Source organism: Castanea sativa, chromosome 6, assembly GCF_040712315.1.
Source record: "Castanea sativa cultivar Marrone di Chiusa Pesio chromosome 6, ASM4071231v1".
Lineage (NCBI taxonomy): Eukaryota > Viridiplantae > Streptophyta > Magnoliopsida > Fagales > Fagaceae > Castanea > Castanea sativa.
The window spans coordinates 28,605,063-28,627,767 of NC_134018.1; the positions used below are offsets into that span (position 1 = coordinate 28,605,063).

Genomic DNA, 22,705 nt, shown 5'->3' on the forward strand with positions numbered 1-22,705 from the left:
GTCAATCTCACAATGTTTGGTTTGTTTATGTGTTTCCTTATATGTTTTGATGTGATATTCAACATGTTGTGTGTGTTATTTATTTAAGTGCATGATATATGTTTAGGTTAAGGATTATGGTTCTCTTGATAAACTCTTTAATTAAATATAGCCTAGCAACACAGTGGAGGCCAACCAACAAGCCGGGTGATCTTGAGTGCCTAACACCCTCTCATGCCGTACCTAAACTTCAAATGCATAATCTAGTATGCAGACATATGCATGTAAGTTAGTGGTCCAAAAGACCTAATTTGGTTCCTGGATCTAAACTAGGTGGTGAATCCATTTTCACCCTCCGTCTGGTCCATTCTATGCTGAGACATACTTCTCATGAGGAAACCACTCGTCGCGGGCGCTTGCGCCTATAAGTATTAACTTATAAGTTTTAATGTTTATCCAAAGAAAAAAAAAAGTGAAGAGAAAAAATAGTTTGATATGACCAATAAAGTTGCATGATTTTAAAACACTAAGGAGATATTGATAAGAGCAAATAAACTTTTGTTTCTATCTAAAAAAGTTACTATAATTTTGTGAAACCACTTGACATAACCTCAGCTTTTAAGTCCAACTTTTATTATGACTAGTGATAGGCCCATGCATTGCATTCTTTTTTCTTTTTCTTTTTTTAAATTGTAAATTAGTATTATTATTATTGTGATGCATGGAAAATCATAAGTCTTGATATATAAAATATTAATTAAAAGTAATAATCTAACAAAAAAAACCATAATCCTAGAAAAAAATTGTTGTTTTTTTGCTTCCAATCGTTGCTAATCAATAGACATTATCTGTGGGGACACAATTTTCAGACCAAGCCCAAAATGTAAGGGATCTTGGCCCAGTGAACCCAGTACAATAAATTTGTAGAGAGTGAGTCAAAGAGCTAGGCTTTAGTGCGTGGATAGCAATTAGTATGGTTTTGGATGATGAGCCAATATGAATTGTACCCGGTTTGTGCAAGAAAGTTTGTCCTCGGCACAATCCGAGAAGCTCTGTTCTAGCATATATTGGATGACCACGGTTACAGGAGTTGTTGAGGTTGCTACAGTGCTTTCTCTTCTCCTTTTTTCCGTCCCGTCTCTCTGGGATCTCTACCCTTATTTATATTACATCTCCCCCTTCATCCTTACCCTACATGTGGACTACATGTGGACAGTTGATGGTTTATGCTGATATTTGTCCCATCATCCCCCTCTAAAAGTCTTCTGGGGTGGCTGTAAGGCTGCCATAATACTGTTCAGAGGTCACTTCCTCATTAATGCGGTGATAGCAGCTTTCCCTTAGATATTTTTGAGTCATTATCCCTCTTGTACGTTCATGATACTCGTTGCTATCATTAGAACTTCTTGGAAGGTCATCCTTGATCATTAGGATTTATACTAGATTTACATTTTTAGCTTTGTCCGAGGAGATAGTACTCCTCGGACAAGGACCACCCATGCTTCTCGGCCAAACCCACATGCTCTCGGCCAAAACCACATGCTCTCGGCCAAATCCCAAAATCCATGACCCCACAATAGCCCCTCAAAACTCCGGTTTTCTCCTCGCATCCGAGGAGAAAAGTGGGGTTTTGAATTCTTAAGAGTCGATTCTGCTTTGATCCTTTGATTTACACCTGTGGGAGTGTCGTTTCAGGCACCCCATATTTATACTGTGAATTGCTCCTTTCAGAGCTACCAATCTGAGGATTTGGTTATAATCTTGGGCCTGTCTTGACACTTAGTGAGAAACAAATAGATGTTGTGGAATGATAATTCCCCAAAGTATGTGGTCCGAGGACCGAAACATGATCAAGTTTATAGTTTAAATACCTTGAAGAGAGATGTCATGAAGTGTTAACTTTCTCTCATCATCTGGTCCGAGGACCGAGGCATGATCGAGTTATAGTTTAAACACTTTGAAGAGAGAATGTCATGAAGTGTTAACTTTCTCACATCATCTGGTCCGAGGACCGAGGCATGATCGAGTTATAGTTTAAACACTTTGAAGAGAGAATGTCATGAAGTGTTAACTTTCTCTCATCATCTGGTCCGAGGACCGAGGCATGATCGAGTTATAGTTTAAACACTTTGAAGAGAGAATGTCATGAAGTGTTAACTTTCTCACATCATCTGGTCCGAGGACCGAGGCATGATCGAGTTATAGTTTAAACACTTTGAAGAGAGAATGTCATGAAGTGTTAACTTTCTCCAAAGCAGGAGGTCCGAGGACCCAGCATAGCTAAGGTTTTGTTTAACCACTTCAAAAGATGCCAGTGTGTGTTAATTTCCCCAAAGCAGGAGGTCCGAGGACCCGGCATAGCTAAGGTTCTGTTTAACCACTTCAAAAGATGTTTGTGTGTGTTAATTTCCCCAAAGCAGGAGGTCCGAGGACCCGGCATAGCTAAGGTTCTGTTTAACCACTTCAAAAGATGCCAGTGTGTGTTAATTTCCCCAAAGCAGGAGGTCCGAGGACCCGGCATAGCTAAGGTTCTGTTTAACCACTTCAAAAGATGCCAGTGTGTGTTAATTTCCCCAAAGCAGGAGGTCCGAGGACCCGGCATAGCTAAGGTTCTGTTTAACCACTTCAAAAGATGCCAGTGTGTGTTAATTTCCCCAAAGTAGGAGGTCCGAGGACCCGGCATAGCTAAGGTTCTGTTTAACCACTTCAAAAGATGTTTGTGTGTGTTAATTTCCCCAAAGCAGGAGGTCCGAGGACCCGGCACAGCAAAGGTTGCTATTAACCACTTCAAAAGATGCCAGTGTGTGTTAATTTCCCCAAAGCAGGAGGTCCGAGGACCCGGCATAGCTAAGGTTCTGTTTAACCACTTCAAAAGATTTAGAGAAGATATCAATATATATACCTTCAAGGACTAGCCCCGTCGCAAAGCCCCATTGAATTGCTCATATGTTGCTGCCACTTCCTCTAATGGAGGTTCAGCGAACTCGGCCACCAAATTCGCGAGGACCTGGCCCCTGACAGAGGTACGAGGCATGTACTTGATGTCAAAAGCCCCCAAAACTGTGCCCCATTTAGCCATCCTCCCCATATAATCCACACTTTGTCGTATAGACCTGAGCGGAAGCTAAGTTAGGACAACAATCGTGTGTGCCCTACGTAGTGACTTGCTCACATAGTAAACTGGCCACCATAATGGCTTTCCCCAATGACTTTTGCTGATGGGGGCCTGAGCCCACCATATTTAACCGTTGCACTCACTATTACACAAGCTCTTCCCACAGACGGCGCCAATTGTGGGGACACAATTTTCAGACCAAGCCCAAAATGTAAGGGATCTTGGCCCAGTGAACCCAGTACAATAAATTTGTAGAGAGTGGGTCAAAGAGCTAGGCTTTAGTGCGTGGATAGCAATTAGTATGGTTTTGGATGATGAGCCAATATGAATTGTACCCGGTTTGTGCAAGAAAGTTTGTCCTCGGCACAATCCGAGGAGCTCTGTTCTAGCATATATTGGATGACCACGGTTACAGGAGTTGTTGAGGTTGCTACAGTGCTTTCTCTTCTCCTTTTTTCCGTCCCGTCTCTCTGGGATCTCTACCCTTATTTATATTACATCTCCCCCTTCATCCTTACCCTACATGTGGACTACATGTGGACAGTTGATGGTTTATGCTGATATTTGTCCCATCATCCCCCTCTAAAAGTCTTCTGGGGTGGCTGTAAGGCTGCCATAATACTGTTCAGAGGTCACTTCCTCATTAATGCGGTGATAGCAGCTTTCCCTTAGATATTTTTGAGTCATTATCCCTCTTGTACGTTCATGATACTCGTTGCTATCATTAGAACTTCTTGGAAGGTCATCCTTGATCATTAGGATTTATACTAGATTTACATTTTTAGCTTTGTCCGAGGAGATAGTACTCCTCGGACAAGGACCACCCATGCTTCTCGGCCAAACCCACATGCTCTCGGCCAAAACCACATGCTCTCGGCCAAATCCCAAAATCCATGACCCCACATTATCAACAAAACAATAAATAAAATTTTTATTTCTATTATTTGATTAATAATATTACCTATAAAAAGTCCATTAAAATCTCCTAATATATTAACATTATTTATATAACACTTAGAAAGATTATTATATAAAATTTGAGACTATACTATGATATATAAAATATTTATATTACAAAATTTATATTATTCTTAATGTAATCGAAATAAAAAATGGGATAGTAAAATTTATTTGATGAGAACCTAAAAAATGTAACCATATTTTAGGAGGTTGCATTTGCATAAAAACAGAGATAAAACTTTTTATTTGAAACTTGAAGGGAAAAATTTTAAGGATAAATATAAAAAAAATTTAACCCAAATATTGGATACAAAAATGTTGACATAACTATTATAAACTTTCATATACACAATGAATTCCACAATCACGAAAATACTAATAAACATTTGGATTACAATTGGACAAAAGGTATACAAAATAACAAAATTGAACATCACCTACTAATTGATTCTCCAAATTAAATAAAAATCACCCACTAATCAAAATACCAAAAGAAAATATATTTACATTAACATTAAAATAATAACAACAATTTCTAAACAATAAAAATACATAAATCAATCTTTTGTCTTAAATATTGTTCAATTTTTAATTCCATATAAAAAAAAGGTAAAATGAAAATTATTAAAGCAAATCATAGAATAAGATTAGAGATTAATACATTATAGATGTGCATGTGTGGGTTTGAGAGAGAGAGAAAGAGAGAGGTACCTCTAATAGTGGAGAACAAAAACAAAATACAATTGCGAAACAAATTTTTCATCAAAGTTTATAAGTTTGTTGGTTATAAAAGGGATAAAGAGATAACATATTTATATATAAAAGGGGGGGGGGGGGGTGGGGGGATGAGGAAGATGAAAGGTTGGGGAATAGGATGAAACACATGTAGATAATTGAAGTAAATATAATTATAATTGCTAAAATAATGATGTAATATAAAAGTAAAAGCACTTCCTATCAATACCCAAAGCAAATATACGCACACACACACACACCTTTGTGTCAAAGAAAGAAACATCAAAAGCTAAAATTTACGAGAATGTTGTATACATTTTATTGTTACGTGTGAACAATTTTAATTTCATGTGTTTAAAAATGGAAAAAAATAAAATAAAATGACTTCTAGGCTTCTTTTCTAATTGCGATGTATTTAATTATGGTTCTAAAGTAAGTTTCTTAAAAAATCTCAATATATAATACCTAATATCTAATTAGATTACACATATATTACTCAATTAAAGAATTTTTTTTCAACAAATTACATTTTTTTTAGAACAAAATACTTGAATAGTCTTTCGAATGGGAATGGTTAGGAAAATAAATAGAAAAATGATAAATTAAGAATTAGTAGTCATAGATAAGAATAAAAATGTGAACTTTAATACCATACTAAATAAATGTAATTATTTCATTCAAAATTTTAATTATATGCCATATGTTTAGTACTATGGCAAATACATTGACAAGGACAAATAATATTTTAACATGTGGCATTGTTTTCCAATAATACCAATTAAATATAGATAGTTGTCATGTGTCATTGTAGTATGCTTTGAAAATGAATAAGTATCATTGTAGTATGCATCCATCAGTTTTGAGATCCAACATTTATAATATATTATAGATAGATATGATATGATATAATCTATATTTTTGGAAAATCCTATTATTGGATTACATATTTTCTATGTTTTTAAGACAAGTGAAATTTCATGTCAATCAGATGTTATCTATTACTCAATCCATAAAATCATATTTTATACAAAATTTAAATACAAAAATATATTAGAATTAATTTTTTTTTTTAGATTCAATAGTTATTGAAATTTGATTGTATTAAAATTTTGCTAGTATTAAAAAAAATAACTAGAGAATGTAGTCCAATAGTGGATTTGCAAAATTAACATCAATAAAAAAAATTATTAATTTATAGAAAATCTAATCCAACATGAATTTGTCAAAATACACATTTTAGTAAAAAAATTATTAAGTGGCGTAATATCATTAGGAATCATGCCAGTTGTAATTTGAACATAACTCAATCAGAGGGTCATGCTCATGTTACCCCCCTTAATTTTTTTTTTTAATGAGATTTATGTTTTGAAATTCTCACCGTTGTATTATATGTTTTTTATGTTCTTAACATGCATGCCAAATGTTATGTCAATCAAATGTTATTTACTACTAGATCTATAAAGTTATCTTTTATGCATAATTTTAGGGAAAAAAAAAACTTTAAAATTTATACATTTTATAGATGAGATAACTATTGATTTTTGATTTGAAAGTGTGAACGGAATAAGGAGAAAATGTAACTAAATGTTAGATTTGTCACAATACACATTTAGTTGAAAAGTTAAAAATATAGAGTGAATTTATATTATTAAGGGTTATATTAGATGTAACTTGAATCCAGTTTATATGATATTTAAGGCACATAAGATCTATAGTATAAGAGTTAATGGGCTTAAGTAAACATCTTTTTTTTGTTAAGAAGATGACGAATGTGTTATTGTAAGGACTCAATTTGTGCCTAGGCCCAACAAGAAGGAGGGTATAGGCTCAAAGAGCCCAAAACAATAAATTTATAGAATATGAGTCAGAAACCTTGTGTCTAATTAGCTTACACGATAACAACAATGGTCCAAGATTACAAAATAATAAAGATGAATGAGTTTATATGATGAAACTTATCCTTGGACTCAAGCCGAGGACTAGGTGCTTAAATTTCTCCTCACTTAAAGATTAATTACCAACGTCCAGTTTACAGTCTTCTTCTTTCTATCTCCTGATCCCCTCTTCTCCGAGGCCTTCTTCCTTCTTATACTTCATCCCCCCATTCATCCTTGCTCTCCACGTGTAGATCTAGACTACTAACATGGACACTTGTCGCATTAGCCCTTTCTTGAAATCTTTAGGTAATAGCTGTAAGGCTGAGAATTACTGTTCAGATATCACTTCTTCATTAATGCGGCCAGAGACGTAGGTACAGAGTATTCAATGCGGTGGCAGCAGCTTCTTCTGAGATATTTCCCAACCACTATTGCTCTCTGTGCCCTTACGAAACATGTCTTCATCCCCAAGGCCTTCCAAACTATCATTCTAGTTAATACGACATACCACCTGATCCTTATTGCACTTAGCCGAGGATGTACTCCTCAAATTATCTACATTCACTTCGTCCGCCATATTTGCTCTTGGGTCCGTAAATTTGATATCATTATTACCTTCAATCTGTCATCAGACAAGTAAGCGTCCTCGGACCAAGCCCATGGCCCAAAAAACATATCCTAAGCCTTTTATCCCCACATTTATAATACCATAGTTTGTTGAATAATTTTTCCTTCTTGCTTTTTGACATTTGTTACGTGATCAAAATGAGTTCAAAGATGCCTTCAGAAAAGTTTAAATTTGTATTAACAAATTGTATCGATTGATTTGTAACTATAGCGTGAAGACAATGATTTTATTTTACTAGCTAGGTAAAGTTATTGAGGGGATTCACCCACTAAAACATGCTCCTCCAATTAAAAAGAAATGCCAATTAACCTTAGGATTATTCATAACATGCAAACAATAATTCGAAACTTTGTAGGACCGCAATGTCATATTTTGCCATTTGTACGTACCAAGGTAAAATCAGTGTCCTATATATAAAAAAAAAGAAAAGAAAAGTAAAATCAGTGTATTAACGTATAGTTACTGTATGGCATATTCTATACGTCCAAAAAAAAGTTTGAAATAATACAATTCTAAAAAAAAATTAAAATAATACAATTATTTCTTAAAAAAGTAAAAATATATAGGTCTAAAACTTCTAATAGAATTATTTTATAGTACAATTGTTTTAAAGATAGAGTAATTCTAAGGTACTTTTAGAGTATGAAAAATAGTAGTATTTTTTCCTCTCATATTCATGGTGAAATCCAACTTTAATAAAAATATTATTTACTTTCTAAAAAAAGCAGAGGTAATTTTTTTTTTGAGCAAATGCAGAGGTAATTTATTAAACCATATAAGTAAGAACTTACATATATTTTGTAAGAGCAAGACTTAGATACAGTACTTAGGTACTGTTCCTTAGATTTTTCTCTTAAGATTTTGCCATGTAGCTATTTAACTTAAAAAATACACTTCCATCTATGAGAAAAAAGCCACATAACAAAATTTTAAGAGAGGAATCTAAGGAACTGCACCTAAACTACTTTACATAAGTTTTGTGCATTTTGCAATGTCTCATAAAATAAATCAAAACATGTAAATTGAGACAAATAAAAAATATAAAACAATAAAGGAATAATGCACACCACAGGTTTAGAGGAATCATTTGCTACTTACTTCTTGCAACATGTCAAAGTTCTTAACTTTAAACTAATTAAAATTTTATCAGATAATGGCTGCCATCTGATTGAGAGCAAAGAGTAAACCTAAAGAAAGAAGATGATTGGATTGGATGATTAGAATCAAGGAGACACAAAGTGTGGGGTCATGGATTTTGGGATTTGGCCGAGAGCATGTGGTTTTGGCCGAGAGCATGTGGGTTTGGCCGAGAAGCATGGGTGGTCCTTGTCCGAGGAGTACTATCTCCTCGGACAAAGCTAAAAATGTAAATCTAGTATAAATCCTAATGATCAAGGATGACCTTCCAAGAAGTTCTAATGATAGCAACGAGTATCATGAACGTACAAGAGGGATAATGACTCAAAAATATCTAAGGGAAAGCTGCTATCACCGCATTAATGAGGAAGTGACCTCTGAACAGTATTATGGCAGCCTTACAGCCACCCCAGAAGACTTTTAGAGGGGGATGATGGGACAAATATCAGCATAAACCATCAACTGTCCACATGTAGTCCACATGTAGGGTAAGGATGAAGGGGGAGATGTAATATAAATAAGGGTAGAGATCCCAGAGAGACGGGACGGAAAAAAGGAGAAGAGAAAGCACTGTAGCAACCTCAACAACTCCTGTAACCGTGGTCATCCAATATATGCTAGAACAGAGCTTCTCGGATTGTGCCGAGGACAAACTTTCTTGCACAAACCGGGTACAATTCATATTGGCTCATCATCCAAAACCATACTAATTGCTATCCACGCACTAAAGCCTAGCTCTTTGACTCACTCTCTACAAATTTATTGTACTGGGTTCACTGGGCCAAGATCCCTTACATTTTGGGCTTGGTCTGAAAATTGTGTCCCCACACAAAGCATTCCACACTTTATACTCATATCATATATATATATATATATAGCATGTGATGCACCTTTGCCATTATCACCAGTTACCAGCCCAACCTGTGCAGGCTGGATACCTATTACCAACCATTTATGATATAGATAACCCACCAACCAAAACCAGGGGCTGACCAAAATAACCTATACAATGTTTCAAAGATAGCCAAGCTTGTGATGGAGGTGATGTAAATGTCATTATAACTATAGCCACATGGACCAATGGTACCATATGGTCAATTGCAATTTTCTTTTTATTTATTTATTTTAGTTACAATATAATTTCAACTTATAGCATTTGCTTTATAACGAAACTAATTAATTTTTTTATATAATTGGGCCGCACCTCAAATCTTAATTGTTTTATTCGATAACAGAGGACTTATTTACCAGTTCTAGAAGTTATAATTTAATTTTAAGAAAAAAAAAGAGGAAAATATTAATAAATTTAATAGCTGGAGCTCCTAGGCCAGCTATTGAAAGACCAAACAACCTTTCGTGGGGAGCACGATTGTAGATACTGATTGCTAATCATACTCATATTTCCATAATATTCAAATCAAATATATGTCACCAGTTTAACCCTCCATCTCCATGAGCAATTCCGCCCCCATAAATTCCATTGTGTGTGTGACTCAGTCCTTTGGACTTTTAGCCTTTAGGCCATGCACATGGAATTATCTTTGTGGACGCTAGCGTAACGTTATGTTTGTTTTAGCTATGATGATGTTTTTTTTTAAAATAAGTCATTTTTTAAGAAGCATTTTCTATAAAATTATTTCATTTTCTGATGTTTAATAGTAACTTTAAATTAATTAAAAAACAACCTTTTAAATTCTTTTATTTAACTTGCTGTGAGATAGAATTGTTTTTTTTTTAATTTAATAAAAAATATTCTCTAAAAATAAGTCATACTTTTTATGTTGACCAAAAATAGTTTTTCAATAATTACCACTTGTATGAATAGACATCACATGACAAAACCTATTACTTTGTGCAGCATAAATACCATTAAAGAGGGGGGACGGGGAGACAATGGTAGAACCATCACTTTGACATTGTGATGCATGTTAATTATCATGTACCATTTGCCTATTGCATCAACATAGACTAAGTACCTACCTCTACCAAGATAAACACTACAGGCAACAAGCGGATTTGTCGCTAAGATTGTCTGGACTGATTGTGGCCCAAATCAAAATGATTTCGTACCAATTTATCTAAAGATTTTTTTTAGTTTTTTTTTTTTTTTTTTTTACAATTTTCTTTTATGGGATATATAGGGTAAAATTTTAACTTACAATCATTCCATGATAATTTATCTTTATCATCAAGCCAAGAATTAAATTAGTTCTTGTGTAAATAAAATTCTAACCTAGATCTCTTATTCAACCACAAAAGTCTTTACATATTAAACACTTTATGTATTATTATATTTGTGCAAAAATATTTCACCTTAACAAAACACTAATATTCTTATTGATGGCATAATTGTTTATTTCTATGGTTTTTAAAATTTTGAGATCGACTATGAATTTTTTACATATTAATTATATGTATCTTAATTGTCATTATATATGACAATAAAATTATCAAAATTAATATTTTTAGTTCCATGTTTACTATTTATTTTAAACATGAAAATTTTCATATTTTTGTTATAATTCATTTTTTTTCTTTGAACTATTAATAATTTTCTATTATTTGGATTGTTATGTTTAATTTTCATATATAATAGGGCTAATAACAATTTACCCACCTATGGATTGGCTGAAACTTAAGTAGTCTACCTGTAGTTTAAAAGTTAGTTCTTTGCCCACCTGAAGTTTACTCCATTAAGCTTCCATAACCCACCTCTTTACTTTCACCGTTAAAAACACGAAAAACATAACAAAAATGTAAAAATCAAGATCTAAAAGTATATATCTTAAAATGGTGAAATTTTGGCTTAAGAACATTCTTACTCTTCATAAGAATTCTCAAGCCTATCAATCAAAACAAAACTGTCAAGGGGATAGAAAAGATTGAGAAAGAAATTTGAGGTGTGTTTGATTTGGTTTTAATTTTTATTTGCAGTGGCTGTGGGTTTACGTTCAAAATTAATGAGTTTAATTTTTGGTTTATGTTCAAGATTTCTAGGTTTATGTTCAAAAAATCTGAGTTTAGCTTTTAGTTTTGATTAATTTTGTGGGTTTAGCTTTTAGTTTCTAACTTCTTAATAGAAGCTTAATACAAATAGCTATAACAACGGTTGACGCAAGAGTCATGAAATGCTGCATTCATGACTGTTTCGCATGTCTAGAAACTGCAAGAGGCGGACAATTCAGCAAAGTTTAACAAACATAATACCAACATAATTGTATCTCATCTTCGCTCTTTGCTTGTATTTGGAGTCGAAGATCTGCCATCTAAGTTGTCCATTTCAAAATTATTTCATGCTAGATTCAAGCTGCTCAAGGTGTTGGATTTGCAAGGAGCTAAAGTGACTGAACTACCACAAAATTTCAATAAACCTAGTGGATCTGAGAGCTTCACAATTAAAATAAAAAAAAAGCTTTTAGATCTTGATTTTTATGTTTTTTTGTGTGTTTTTAACGGTGAAAGTGAATAAGTGGGTTACGGAAGCTTAATAGAGTAAATCTTAGGTTGGTAAAGTGTCAACTTTTAAACTACAGATAGACAATTTAAATTTCGGCCAAATTATAAGTAGGTAAATTGTAATTTTCCCTATATAATAAGCATGTGTGATAAATTATACATAATAAAAAAATAAATTTAAATAATAATAATGTGAGATGATAAATAATTTTAAATGAAAATAGAGAAGATTTTTTTTTTTTTTACCAAATGAAAATAGAGAAGATTAGCTCAAATATGTTGTGGGGATGGGTTAGCTAGACACATGGAAAACAAGGAAGATGACTAGCGAAAAACAATATCATATATCAAAATATTAAGTGGGGAATGTACAAAGCTTAAGAAATCCTTCACGAAAGTACTTAGGGAGTATTTGGTAGAGTAGTTTGAGATGAAATTTTTGTAGTTTTTTTAAATACGTGTGAGTGAAAAAGTGTGTGAAAATGTGTGTAATATTGTTTAAATTGTAAAAATATGAGTTTGAACTTAGAGACCAAACAGGCATAGTATTTTTTTTTTATTTGATAAAGACAAACACACACACATACACACATATAAATAGGGGAAGTGGATGAGATAATGGAATACACTCACACGCTAACACCAAAACTGCATGTGGCAGTTAGTGTCGCGGAGCAAGTGATAAACTCCTTCTTAATATCACACCTTACCGATGTGGGATAACTCGACAACATTGAGTATCTTTTTTTTATTTGATAAAAACACACACACATACACACACATATATATAAGAGAAGAGGGATGGGATAAGGGAATACACTTATATGCCAATACCAAAACTGCATGCGGCAGTTAGTGTCGCGGAGCCAGTGATATAACCCTTCTCAATATCACATTTTACCAATGTGGGACGACTCGACAACACTAAATATCTTTTTTTTATTTGATAAACACACACTCACACACATGTATATAGGAGAAGGGGATGAAATAAGGGAATACGCTTACACGCCAATTGACAATTTTTTTCACACCTATTGAGTTGATAAATTTTTATTAGTTATTATTTAGATTTACCTTTGATATCACATATTTACTTACAACAAATAATTTGTCATATCAACAAATGTTAATTTTTATTTTATACCTATTGAGTTGATAATTTTTTATTCGTTCTCGTTTGGATCTACTGTTGGTATTACATTTTTATCTACTACTAATAATTTGCCGCAACAACCAACGTTAATTTATTTTTTCATTTGTAGAATTTCTGTAACTTCTAATGACACATCTATAGAAGGAAGACTGGAAGAGGTTAGAAACTAGAATTGAACCATAATTAATAATTGTATCTAAACAAATTGAGAATTACAGGAATATAATTCATTTATCGCTTACAATGCGGGGGGAAAAAATTAAAAAAAAAAAAAAAAAAACAAAAACAAAAGAGAAGAAGACCCATTTGGACACGTGCTACACAAGCTTAATGGTTAAGAATTAACCAAAGTATCTGTCCAATTTGCAAAGTATGAACTATAAAAAAAGGTCTAAAGTGAAGTCTAAGGTCTAAGCTTTAAGTTCTACACTCTCCCCTAGTCTCTCTATCTTTGATTATTGATTGGATGGAGAAGAAGGAAACAGAGGCACGGAAGTGAGAAGACTAGAGTACAATTGGATCATTGGAGTTTAGGCCTTCATAGGAGTTAATGCTAAGGTTTTTTTGATTCCAAAAAGAAAATTGTGAGATGAATGATAAAAAAAAAATATTGCATGGCATTTGTTCTGGTTTTTTTTTTTTTTTTTTTTTTTTGAGATAGTTTTTAAACTATAATTGGTTTTTAGTACAGAAGGAGAAAAAATTTCAAATATCATATAATGGGAATAATAGAGTTTATCAGTTAGTTTAACCGAAACTTTTGTTTTTGTTTTTGTTTTTTATTTTATTTTATAATTTGAGTATTTTTTTTACCGATCGAATGTGTTAAGCATGGTCAAGATATGTTAGGAAAGCCACACACAAGCTTGTATACATGTGTGTGTGAAACTTGCAAATTGAATTTTGGAAGAATTCGAACAATAAAAAATCCATATTGTAACTATGAAAACAAAAATATTCTCACGCTCTGTTTATTTCGATGAAAAACTTTGTGTAAAAATAGTTTTTCGTGTTTTCCAGTGTTTGGTAGCATAAAAAAAGATAAGTTAAAAGAAAATTATTTTTGGTCAACATAAAAAGTAAAATTTATTTTTAGAAATTGTTTTCCACTAAATTGTTTTGGAAAACAACTTCATCTCATAGCAAGCTAAATAAGAGAAGTTAAAAAATTATTTTTTAACTCATTTAAAGTTACTACCAAATATTGAAAAATAAGATAATTTTATAGAAAATAATTCTTAGAAAATAACTTATTTTCTAGAAAATATTATTGCTGAAACAAATAGAGCGTGAGCTTTCAGTGAAGGAAAATTGTAATATTTTTTTTTTCTTCAAACCATTGTCTTTTATTCACAGTAAATTTTTTGCAGAGGATTTGAGAAAGGTTTTGAGTTTTGACATCATTTTTGTCGACTGGTGAGAGAATCAACTCTGACTATTTTTGTTTCCAATAATGTGTTTACAAAAGGCAAAAGAATATTCATACCCATATATTTTCTATAAATAATTCACCGAGCAACATTTATATTTTACACTCATAGATCAATCAAAACCGTTGATAACAATCTTAGTAACAAAATCAAATAAAAGTCAAGCTAATAAACGGTTTCAGACCAATTTGTCTGATTTTGATCAATTATCCGTATGCATGAAGAAACAAATGTATATATGTATATATGAATGAAAAATGGAGGACCAGCAAACATTTCCAATATATATAAACCCAAATAATTTTGTTTTGAAAATTTTAAAGCATAATTTTCTTCCAAATCCCTGTCTATTGTTACAAAACCATTTTCATAAATGAAATTGATATTTACAAAAAATTAAGAAAAGAAAAACAAAACATTTAAAAAAAAAAGGAAAAAAAAAGGAAAATCTTCAACTTCTATTCTGAGAGAGAGAGAGAGAGAGAGAGAGAGAGAGAGAGAGAGGCCGCTATATAGTCCTCACACACAAGACATCTCAACCCTTCTCTTTCTCTCTCTAGAACCTCTCTCTCTCTTAAAACATATGTTAGAAACATATTTGTTCCAATCCGTTTGTAACTGAATTTGCATTTGCTAATCCAATAAGAACCACAACAATTGAAAGTACAAAGAAAAAAGGTTGTGGGGAGGCATAATCTGCTCTCTGTTCTTATTCATTATTGTGCCTCCCCTCTCACTCAGATCTTAGTTTTCTGTAAGATTTGGCATCTGGGTTTTGCTTCAACCGGTGGGTTTTGTGGAAATAAATTTCGATCCAAGTTTGGATCTTTTCTAAATTTTTTGTGGCTTTTTTTTTTTTTTTTGGATCTTGATGAGTTTACTGATTGAAATTGTATCTGGGTTTTTTGCCTTTTTTGTTTTTTGTTTTTTGTTTCCAGGTTTGGTTAATTCTGGGTGCGTTAATTGATCGATGAACGATCCGATGTTTTTGAATTGAATCCAATAGTATTGATTATTGTGTTGGGAGTGAGAGTTGGTGGTGGCTTGTAATAAACATACAAATAAGGTATTGGTTTTATTGCCTGGAATCTGGATTGGTTATTCATCTGCATTTCAATTCATTTGCTTGGATTCTTATAGTCGATGTAAACCATAATTTATATTCTTGGCAATGCTTTGAATTATGGATTGTGATTGGAATTTTAATCTGACTTTCATTCAATCCACTAGCATGGAATTTTAATCTGCCTTTCATTCAATCCACTAGCGTGGATTGTTCTAGATAATTTTGATGGCTATGCTGTTTTTTTATTTACTGTAGAATCGTGTTTAATGGATTGGATCCAATATGTAATATGTTTTTAAAGTTGAATTTAGTGTTTGTGAATAAGGATTTATGTTTGAATTCCTCATAGTGCCATTGGCATTTGTGAGTTTTTGAACTTATAACTGATGGAAGTATCTTTGGCATGTAGAAAAATGCAATCTGATAGTGGCAAGTTATTTATTGGTGGGATATCTTGGGACACAAATGAAGAGCGTCTCAAGGAGTATTTTAGTTCATATGGTGAGGTGGTAGAAGCTGTTATTATGAAGGATCGGACCACAGGTCGTGCTCGAGGTTTTGGGTTTGTTGTTTTTGCCGACCCGACTGTTGCGGATAGAGTCATAAAGGAGAAGCACAACATAGATGGAAGGATGGTAAGTTTTCTCCCTTAATTATACTTTGAGATTTTCACATGGCGTTGAGGTTTTCTATTTGAATTGCTCAAAATAGAAAGGAAAAGTCATTTCCTTATCGAGTTATGGGTCCGGAAATTGTAATTGCAGGAATTCGTTTTATTGTGGTAATTTCAAATTGGGCTAAGAGTAATCATGTCTTCTCTTCTCACATTGATTTCTTTTAATCGGTTTTGTTGATGTATGTTTTAATTGTCTTGTGTTGAGATCATAGAATTCATAGTTTTGCTATTTGGTCGTGTTTTCATGATCGTGTCATCTCTATTCTCAGGTTGAGGCAAAAAAGGCTGTTCCTAGGGATGACCAAAACATTTTGAGTAGAAGCAGTGGTAGCATCCATGGCTCTCCGGGTCCTGGCCGCACTAGAAAGATATTTGTTGGAGGTTTAGCATCCACAGTCACAGAGAGTGACTTCAAGAAGTATTTTGATCAGTTTGGGACAATCACTGATGTTGTGGTGATGTATGATCACAACACCCAGAGGCCTAGAGGCTTTGGATTCATCACTTATGATTCAGAGGAAGCAGTGGACAAGGTTTTGATCAAGAGTTTTCATGAACTAAATGGTAAAATGGTTGAGGTCAAGCGTGCAGTTCCCAAAGAGTTATCACCTGGTCCCAGTCGCAGTCCACTTGGTAACTACTATGGTTTGAATAGGGTCAATAACTTACTTAATGGCTACCCTCAAGGATATACTCCAACTACAGTTGGAGGATATGGACTTAGGATGGATGGTAGATTCAGTCCAGTTGCTGGTGGCCGAAGTGGTGCTTTTCCTCCATTTGGTTCTGGTTATGGAATGGGTGTGAATTTTGAGCCAGGGTTGAGCCCAGGTTTTGGGGGGAGTGCAAATTTTAGTAGTAATCTCAGCTATGGACGGGGATTGAACCCTTATTATGGTAATTCAAATAGGTTTACTAGTCCACTTGCATATGATGGTGGTAATGGAGGAAGCACTTCCTTTTTCAGCTCTATGACTCGGAATCTGTGGGGTAGTGGGGGGCTTAATTATGGCACAAGCTCTGCAAGTTCCAGTGCATACCTGGGATCAGGAAGTGGGAGCATTGGGGGAAGCACATTTGGTAATACTGGAGTTAATTGGGGTTCTTTGGGAATCTCTGCTCAAGGTGGAGGTAGCAATGCCCCTAACAATAGTGGAAATTTTGGTTATGGAGGTGGTGATGACAGTTATGGTTTGGGAACGGGAGGGTATGGAAGAAACAGTGGTACCAATACAGCCCCAACATCATCTTATGCTGCATCAACAGGTGGTTTTGATGGGGACTTTGCAGACTTCTATAATAGTGGTTCTGTATATGGGGACACCACTTGGCGATCATCAAATGCTGAACGAGATGGGTCTGGTCCCTTTGGTTATGGACTTGGCAGTGCAGCTCCTGATGTTTCTGCTAAAACTTCACCTAGTTATGTTGGTGGTTATAGTGTTAATAAGAGACAGTCAAATAGAGGTAAGAGCCAGTTAATTAATATCTTCACACAAACTCAATAATCCTTTTTTTAGTCACTCACTCAAATATTATGAAGTTCGGGAACTTTACTATATTGAACAATAAAACTAAATATATTTCTGACATATAGTAGAAAGACACAATATCTTGTGGGAGCTGTTAATAAAATCTGGCTCATTTTTAATCTTTTTGCACGATTATCTAAATCCTTGCCTTTCACTTGATGAATTTGGTTTTCTTTGTGCAACATTCAAAAGCTTCACCTCATTTATAAACGGAGAAACTTTTTCCTCTACCACCAATACTTTTAGCTGACTACTTTGTTTTGGACCATAAGTTAAGTAGCTTCTTATAGAATACCTGCTTACTGTGGATTATTTGGACTGAACGGAATCGGCTGTCTTTTGAGGATGAGGGGAAAACTGTGGTTCAGTTATTAGAGTTGTGCCAGCGGACCCTCTTTGATTGGTCTCGTTGTTGGGGTTTCTCGGATTGTTCTACCCTTATGGATTTTCTTACATCTATTAGAATAGATTAGAAGCTGCTTTTGTCTTTTTGTTCCTTTTTCCTTTGTTCGCTACCATGAACTCTTTGTGTTTCTCTTGCTTTTATTTTATTAATAATATTCTCTTCTTACTTATCAAAAAAGAAAAATTAAAGTGTGTTGTATTGGTGTACTGGGAACTACTTGACTACTTTATTTACAGAATAATGTGTATACCAAAATCCATTAAGCCCATAGTTTTGGTGCAACGTCCAGCCAAATAAAATGGTTCAGGTTCAAGCACATTGTTCAATGGATTTAACAAGCATGCTGTTGTATGTAACTTGATGCTTTGTATTTCCTACATTTTGTATGCACTTGTTCTTCTCAAAATCTTGATTAGTCAAGTTGTGAGCTACATAGAAGAATTTAAACCCAAAATAAAAAGAAAAAGAAAAAAAAGGCACATTAGTCTATTCTCTGTTTTATTTATTTATAATTATGTTATGTTTAATTGATTATTATGCTTTGAGTATTTTAAGAGGTCATGGACTAGCATGTGACACTAAATAAAGTTGGATTGTTAAGATCTAGTCATTGTTACATGTATGATGGACTACAATTCTAGGTTACTAAAGGTTATCATAAATAGTCTCTTTTGAATATTTGCTGACCTTGAGCCTAGTTGTTGATGTTTAGTGTTCCAACTTGAATCCTATTTTCTTCTCTTAGCTGTAATCTTGTTCCTATTGCTGGAAATTTCTTGTTAAACCCTTCTACTCTAAACCTAAATTCTCTTCATCAAATCGTTTTCTTGAAACCTCAATTATCAAGGTTTAGAAATATAAAACTAAGGTTCTGTTCGCAGAAAATTGTTTTTCGAAACTTATTTTTGAGAACGAGAACAAAAACAGCTTATCAAAAAAAAGAAGAAAATAAGAACAGTTTAACAGAAATTTGTTTCGGTTAATTGTTAAAGAAACAGTTTTCCGGGAACTTTCAAGTTATTATTATATTTTTTTTTAAAGAAACAGTTTTTCGGGAGCAAAAAAAAGTTCCTTGGATTAATACCCATTAATGAAATTTCCATTTAAAGTTTTTCCAACCATTATTTTATAAGTAGCTCTATTCTTGCATTGCCCCAAATAGGTTATTTTAGGCCAATAATATCCAAAGCTATTATCTGGAAGGCATTTTATTAGAAATTAATAACTACTTACCAAATAATGTATAAATGGACATTATCAGTAACGTGATAAATTGAAGTTTTCCATAGATAAAATACATAAATATTAGCATGTTCCAAGGTTCATATTAATGTCATGGGATACAAAATGATGTTAAGATTGATAGTGTTGCCTGGCTTTTTTCAGATGACCTCCACACTTTGTACCAAATTAGTTAAGCAGAATATTATAAAATATATAGAAGTCCTTAGAAATTTCAAGATATATCTTCAAACTTGGAGCTAAAGGTCGAAGATAACAATTAGTGTACTAGTGATGATTGGGGATAATTGTTACATAATTATGCTATCATAAACAGTTATTGAACAGCTGGAAATACCAAATATGTTCTTCAGGTTGTTCTATGGTATTGGAACATGTTCATCCACTCAACCATTTGTGTTTGTGTCCTTGCACTTCTGCTGCACATGTATGCTTCACCCACTTGCTCACAAAAGCCTTATATTCCAACTAATTGGATTGTTGCAACTATTTCCCTCTTCAATAACAATGCAAAGCATTGCTTGTCACACAGATACATGCTGATATTGATATAGATAGGCAACAATATATATATATTCTTTATTTATTCTGTTCTCTAATTTCTAGGTCATATCATCTTCATTCTCCCCTTATGGATTATTGGTTGTTTGTTACAAAATCCTTATATTAAAAAGAAAAAAGTTTTTTTTACTGAAGCTGTGGCATCTTTAGTGGTGGTTTATATGTCAACCTAGAAGTGCATTGCGTTGGACCTAGATTTTTAGGATTGTCTGATCTGTTGGTATATTAGATTATTATGCATTGCACCAATAAGAAAGAGAAAGTTTATCCAAGTTGAGGGAACGAGAAAAGGTAGAGGAAGACCAAAAATCACATTAGTAGAAGTAATAGAAAATGACATGTCAATTAAGGGAGTAATAGAGAGTAGACTAGTAGAAAATATGGCTGACCTTAACTAATTTGTCGAGGATCCATAACTCACCCCAAAATTTTGGCACTAAGGCTTTATTTGTTGTTGTTGTTGTTTGGTAAAACTTGAACCTAGAACCTACCCCTAACCTTATGTCCCCTATGGGAATTTATAGGCTGTGGATGCCCCTTAAAGAGTGCTTTTTTGCTCTTTTTAAGGGGTGGAGCTCCCAACGAATAAGCTTGAGTTTGTTGTCTTGAAAATTTTGACTCAGTAGCTTCTGGGATTGGCCATTACATCTTTTCCTTTCTTGGTTCTTTAGATATTTTTGGATGAGTTGTTTTTGAAGTGGTGCTCTATGCTTTCACTTTTTATTTTATGATAAGATTCCTCCTGTACACACTGTGAACTTGGGTTGTGCTCCCTATTCTTTTTTAAAATTATTTCGTTGCTTCTGTGCTGGTTATCACTTATTCTGCAATTCCTTAGGTTGATGTCTCGAGTTGACAGCCCATGCATGAAAATCCTTGACCCTGTCTTTGCACCGACCCTGCAACATATGCTTTTGAAGGTTAATAAGCACCATATTTATGATCTTTTTTTTTTTTTTTTTCCTTTTGCATAACTTTATAATAGTTGCTTAAGTAAATAGCCTGTTTTGTTTTGGCAGTGTAGACTTGAATGTGAACTTTTTATCTTTCACACACACCAATAGTCACTCCTTTGGTGCATTTGAATTAAATGTATAGCTAAATTTGGGGTTCTGAGGCTCCCTCTCCGAATTATAAATTTGTCCCTTTCAAAATTGGTTGGTCTAGGCTCTGCTCTACTATACATCCACTAGTTTTGCCGTGACTTACCTTTTCCAAACATAAAAGCTAAGTTGGAAAGAAAAGAGTTTGGGCTGACGATGTGTGCCTCTCCTATGTACTTACAGAGGCATTTTCATCACTGTTTTTGTCAGCAAACTTATGTATTAAAAGTTAGATCATTATAACTGGGGTAGTCTTTCTATATTCCTCCTGTGTACTTCAGTGTTTTTGTTTTCCTATTTTCTTAATGAAATTCTTTACACACACTCACCCACATATATGTGTGTATATATATATATATAATTACATATATATTTTGGTGAGCCTTACAATCTCACTATATGTGTATTCAAGTTCTCCTTTTCAATAATGATATATTCTTTTGATTAATCTTGAAACTTACAAGTTCCTTTTCCCACTTGCTTCAGGAATTGCTGCGTAGGAGGATCATATGGATTTCACAACATTGTAGGTGAAGCAGGTGAATTGTGAATTTCACACACCTTCCTCGTTAATATATTTCAGTTAAAACTTAAGGAAGTTCGGTTATCTAGATCTAACTGGAGTGCCTCTGTCGAAGAATCAAATTTAGAGATAGAAGTTACAGGAATTTTGTGTTAAGACTTGGGTTTTGAGTTACCATTTTAGGTTTTTTGTTCTTGGTACTTGAGTGAGATGTAAAATCAGATTGCGGGATATAGTCAGAAGTGTATCATGCATCTCTGGTGAGGCGGCAATACATAAAAAGATAGACATGATATTTTTTTGTTTCGTAGATTTTGATATGGTGTCTCTGGCAAAGTTGCGGGTTCTGGTCAGGGATGCTTTGTTTTCTCTTTGTTTCCATCATTTTGGTTTGTTTTTGGGCAGATTGTACTGAGGCTTTTGTTGTTTTCCTAGTGTGAAACATTTAAGGGATACCTATCTTGGAATCCCATGAATAAGTTACTACAGATGCCGATTCTTTTTCCATGAGAATATTTTATGCAACAAGTTCGAACTCTTCTTTGGTCTTTTCGTGATGGAATATAATTTTTAATATTTTTATTTTTTATGGAAGAGACCAGATAAACACATACAATTATTTGATGTTGTGTTAATGACTGATAACGTTAGTGTTCAGGTTTCTTTCGACAACTTAGATAAGGACACTGATCAAACTTGGTGGAAAATTGCACTTTCCACCATGTTCTTGCCATCATCACATTGCACTATTAAATGGAAAATTGCTTTTCATATTTCCCACCAAATGTAAAGTCCATCATCTATTTCATCTACTTTATCTGTATTTGGAAGAAATTATTTTCAAAATTGTATATTTGTCAATATCTATTTCAACTGTGCTGGTGGCTCGGATTAGGATGATTTCTGTTGTATATCTATGGATGGTTCATGACTCTTAAGCACATCAATATATTTGGCCTAACCACAGTATATAAGCAGCTTATATTGTTTTCCCCAAAGAAACTCTCTCTCAGGCTCCCTGATTTCAAATGAATAAAAGATGTATTAAAAAATTATCTTGAACTCGACAATGAAGGTTTTTTAGGGAGACGGGGTAGGCTGTCCATATTTGCTTTATCTATCA

At 33.7% G+C, this 22,705-nt stretch overlaps 1 protein-coding gene across 2 annotated transcripts; it reads left to right on the top strand.

Annotated features, from left to right (window-relative positions):
• Window positions 1–14,954: 14,954 nt before the first annotated feature.
• LOC142640290 (heterogeneous nuclear ribonucleoprotein 1) lies at window positions 14,955–22,131 on the top strand. Of its 2 annotated transcripts, XM_075814356.1 has the most exons (6): window positions 14,955–15,260; window positions 15,412–15,539; window positions 15,949–16,174; window positions 16,485–17,682; window positions 20,795–20,876; window positions 21,546–22,131. In XM_075814356.1, the coding sequence occupies exons 3-5, from the start codon at window positions 15,953–15,955 to the stop codon at window positions 20,797–20,799; spliced, it is 1,425 nt and encodes a 474-aa protein (XP_075670471.1). In that variant the 5' UTR covers window positions 14,955–15,260; window positions 15,412–15,539; window positions 15,949–15,952; the 3' UTR covers window positions 20,800–20,876; window positions 21,546–22,131. The 2 variants fall into 2 exon arrangements, with proteins under 2 accessions (XP_075670471.1, XP_075670470.1); XM_075814355.1 differs by lacking the exon at window positions 20,795–20,876.
• Window positions 22,132–22,705: the final 574 nt, after the last annotated feature.

Bases quoted from the DNA above. Each gene is read 5' to 3' on its own strand.
- LOC142640290 (XM_075814355.1), top strand. From the start codon at position 15,953: ATGCAATCTGATAGTGGCAAGTTATTTATTGGTGGGATATCTTGGGAC. The intron at 16,175-16,484 runs GTAAGTTTTCTC...CTCTATTCTCAG, and splicing joins ACAACATAGATGGAAGGATG to GTTGAGGCAAAAAAGGCTGT.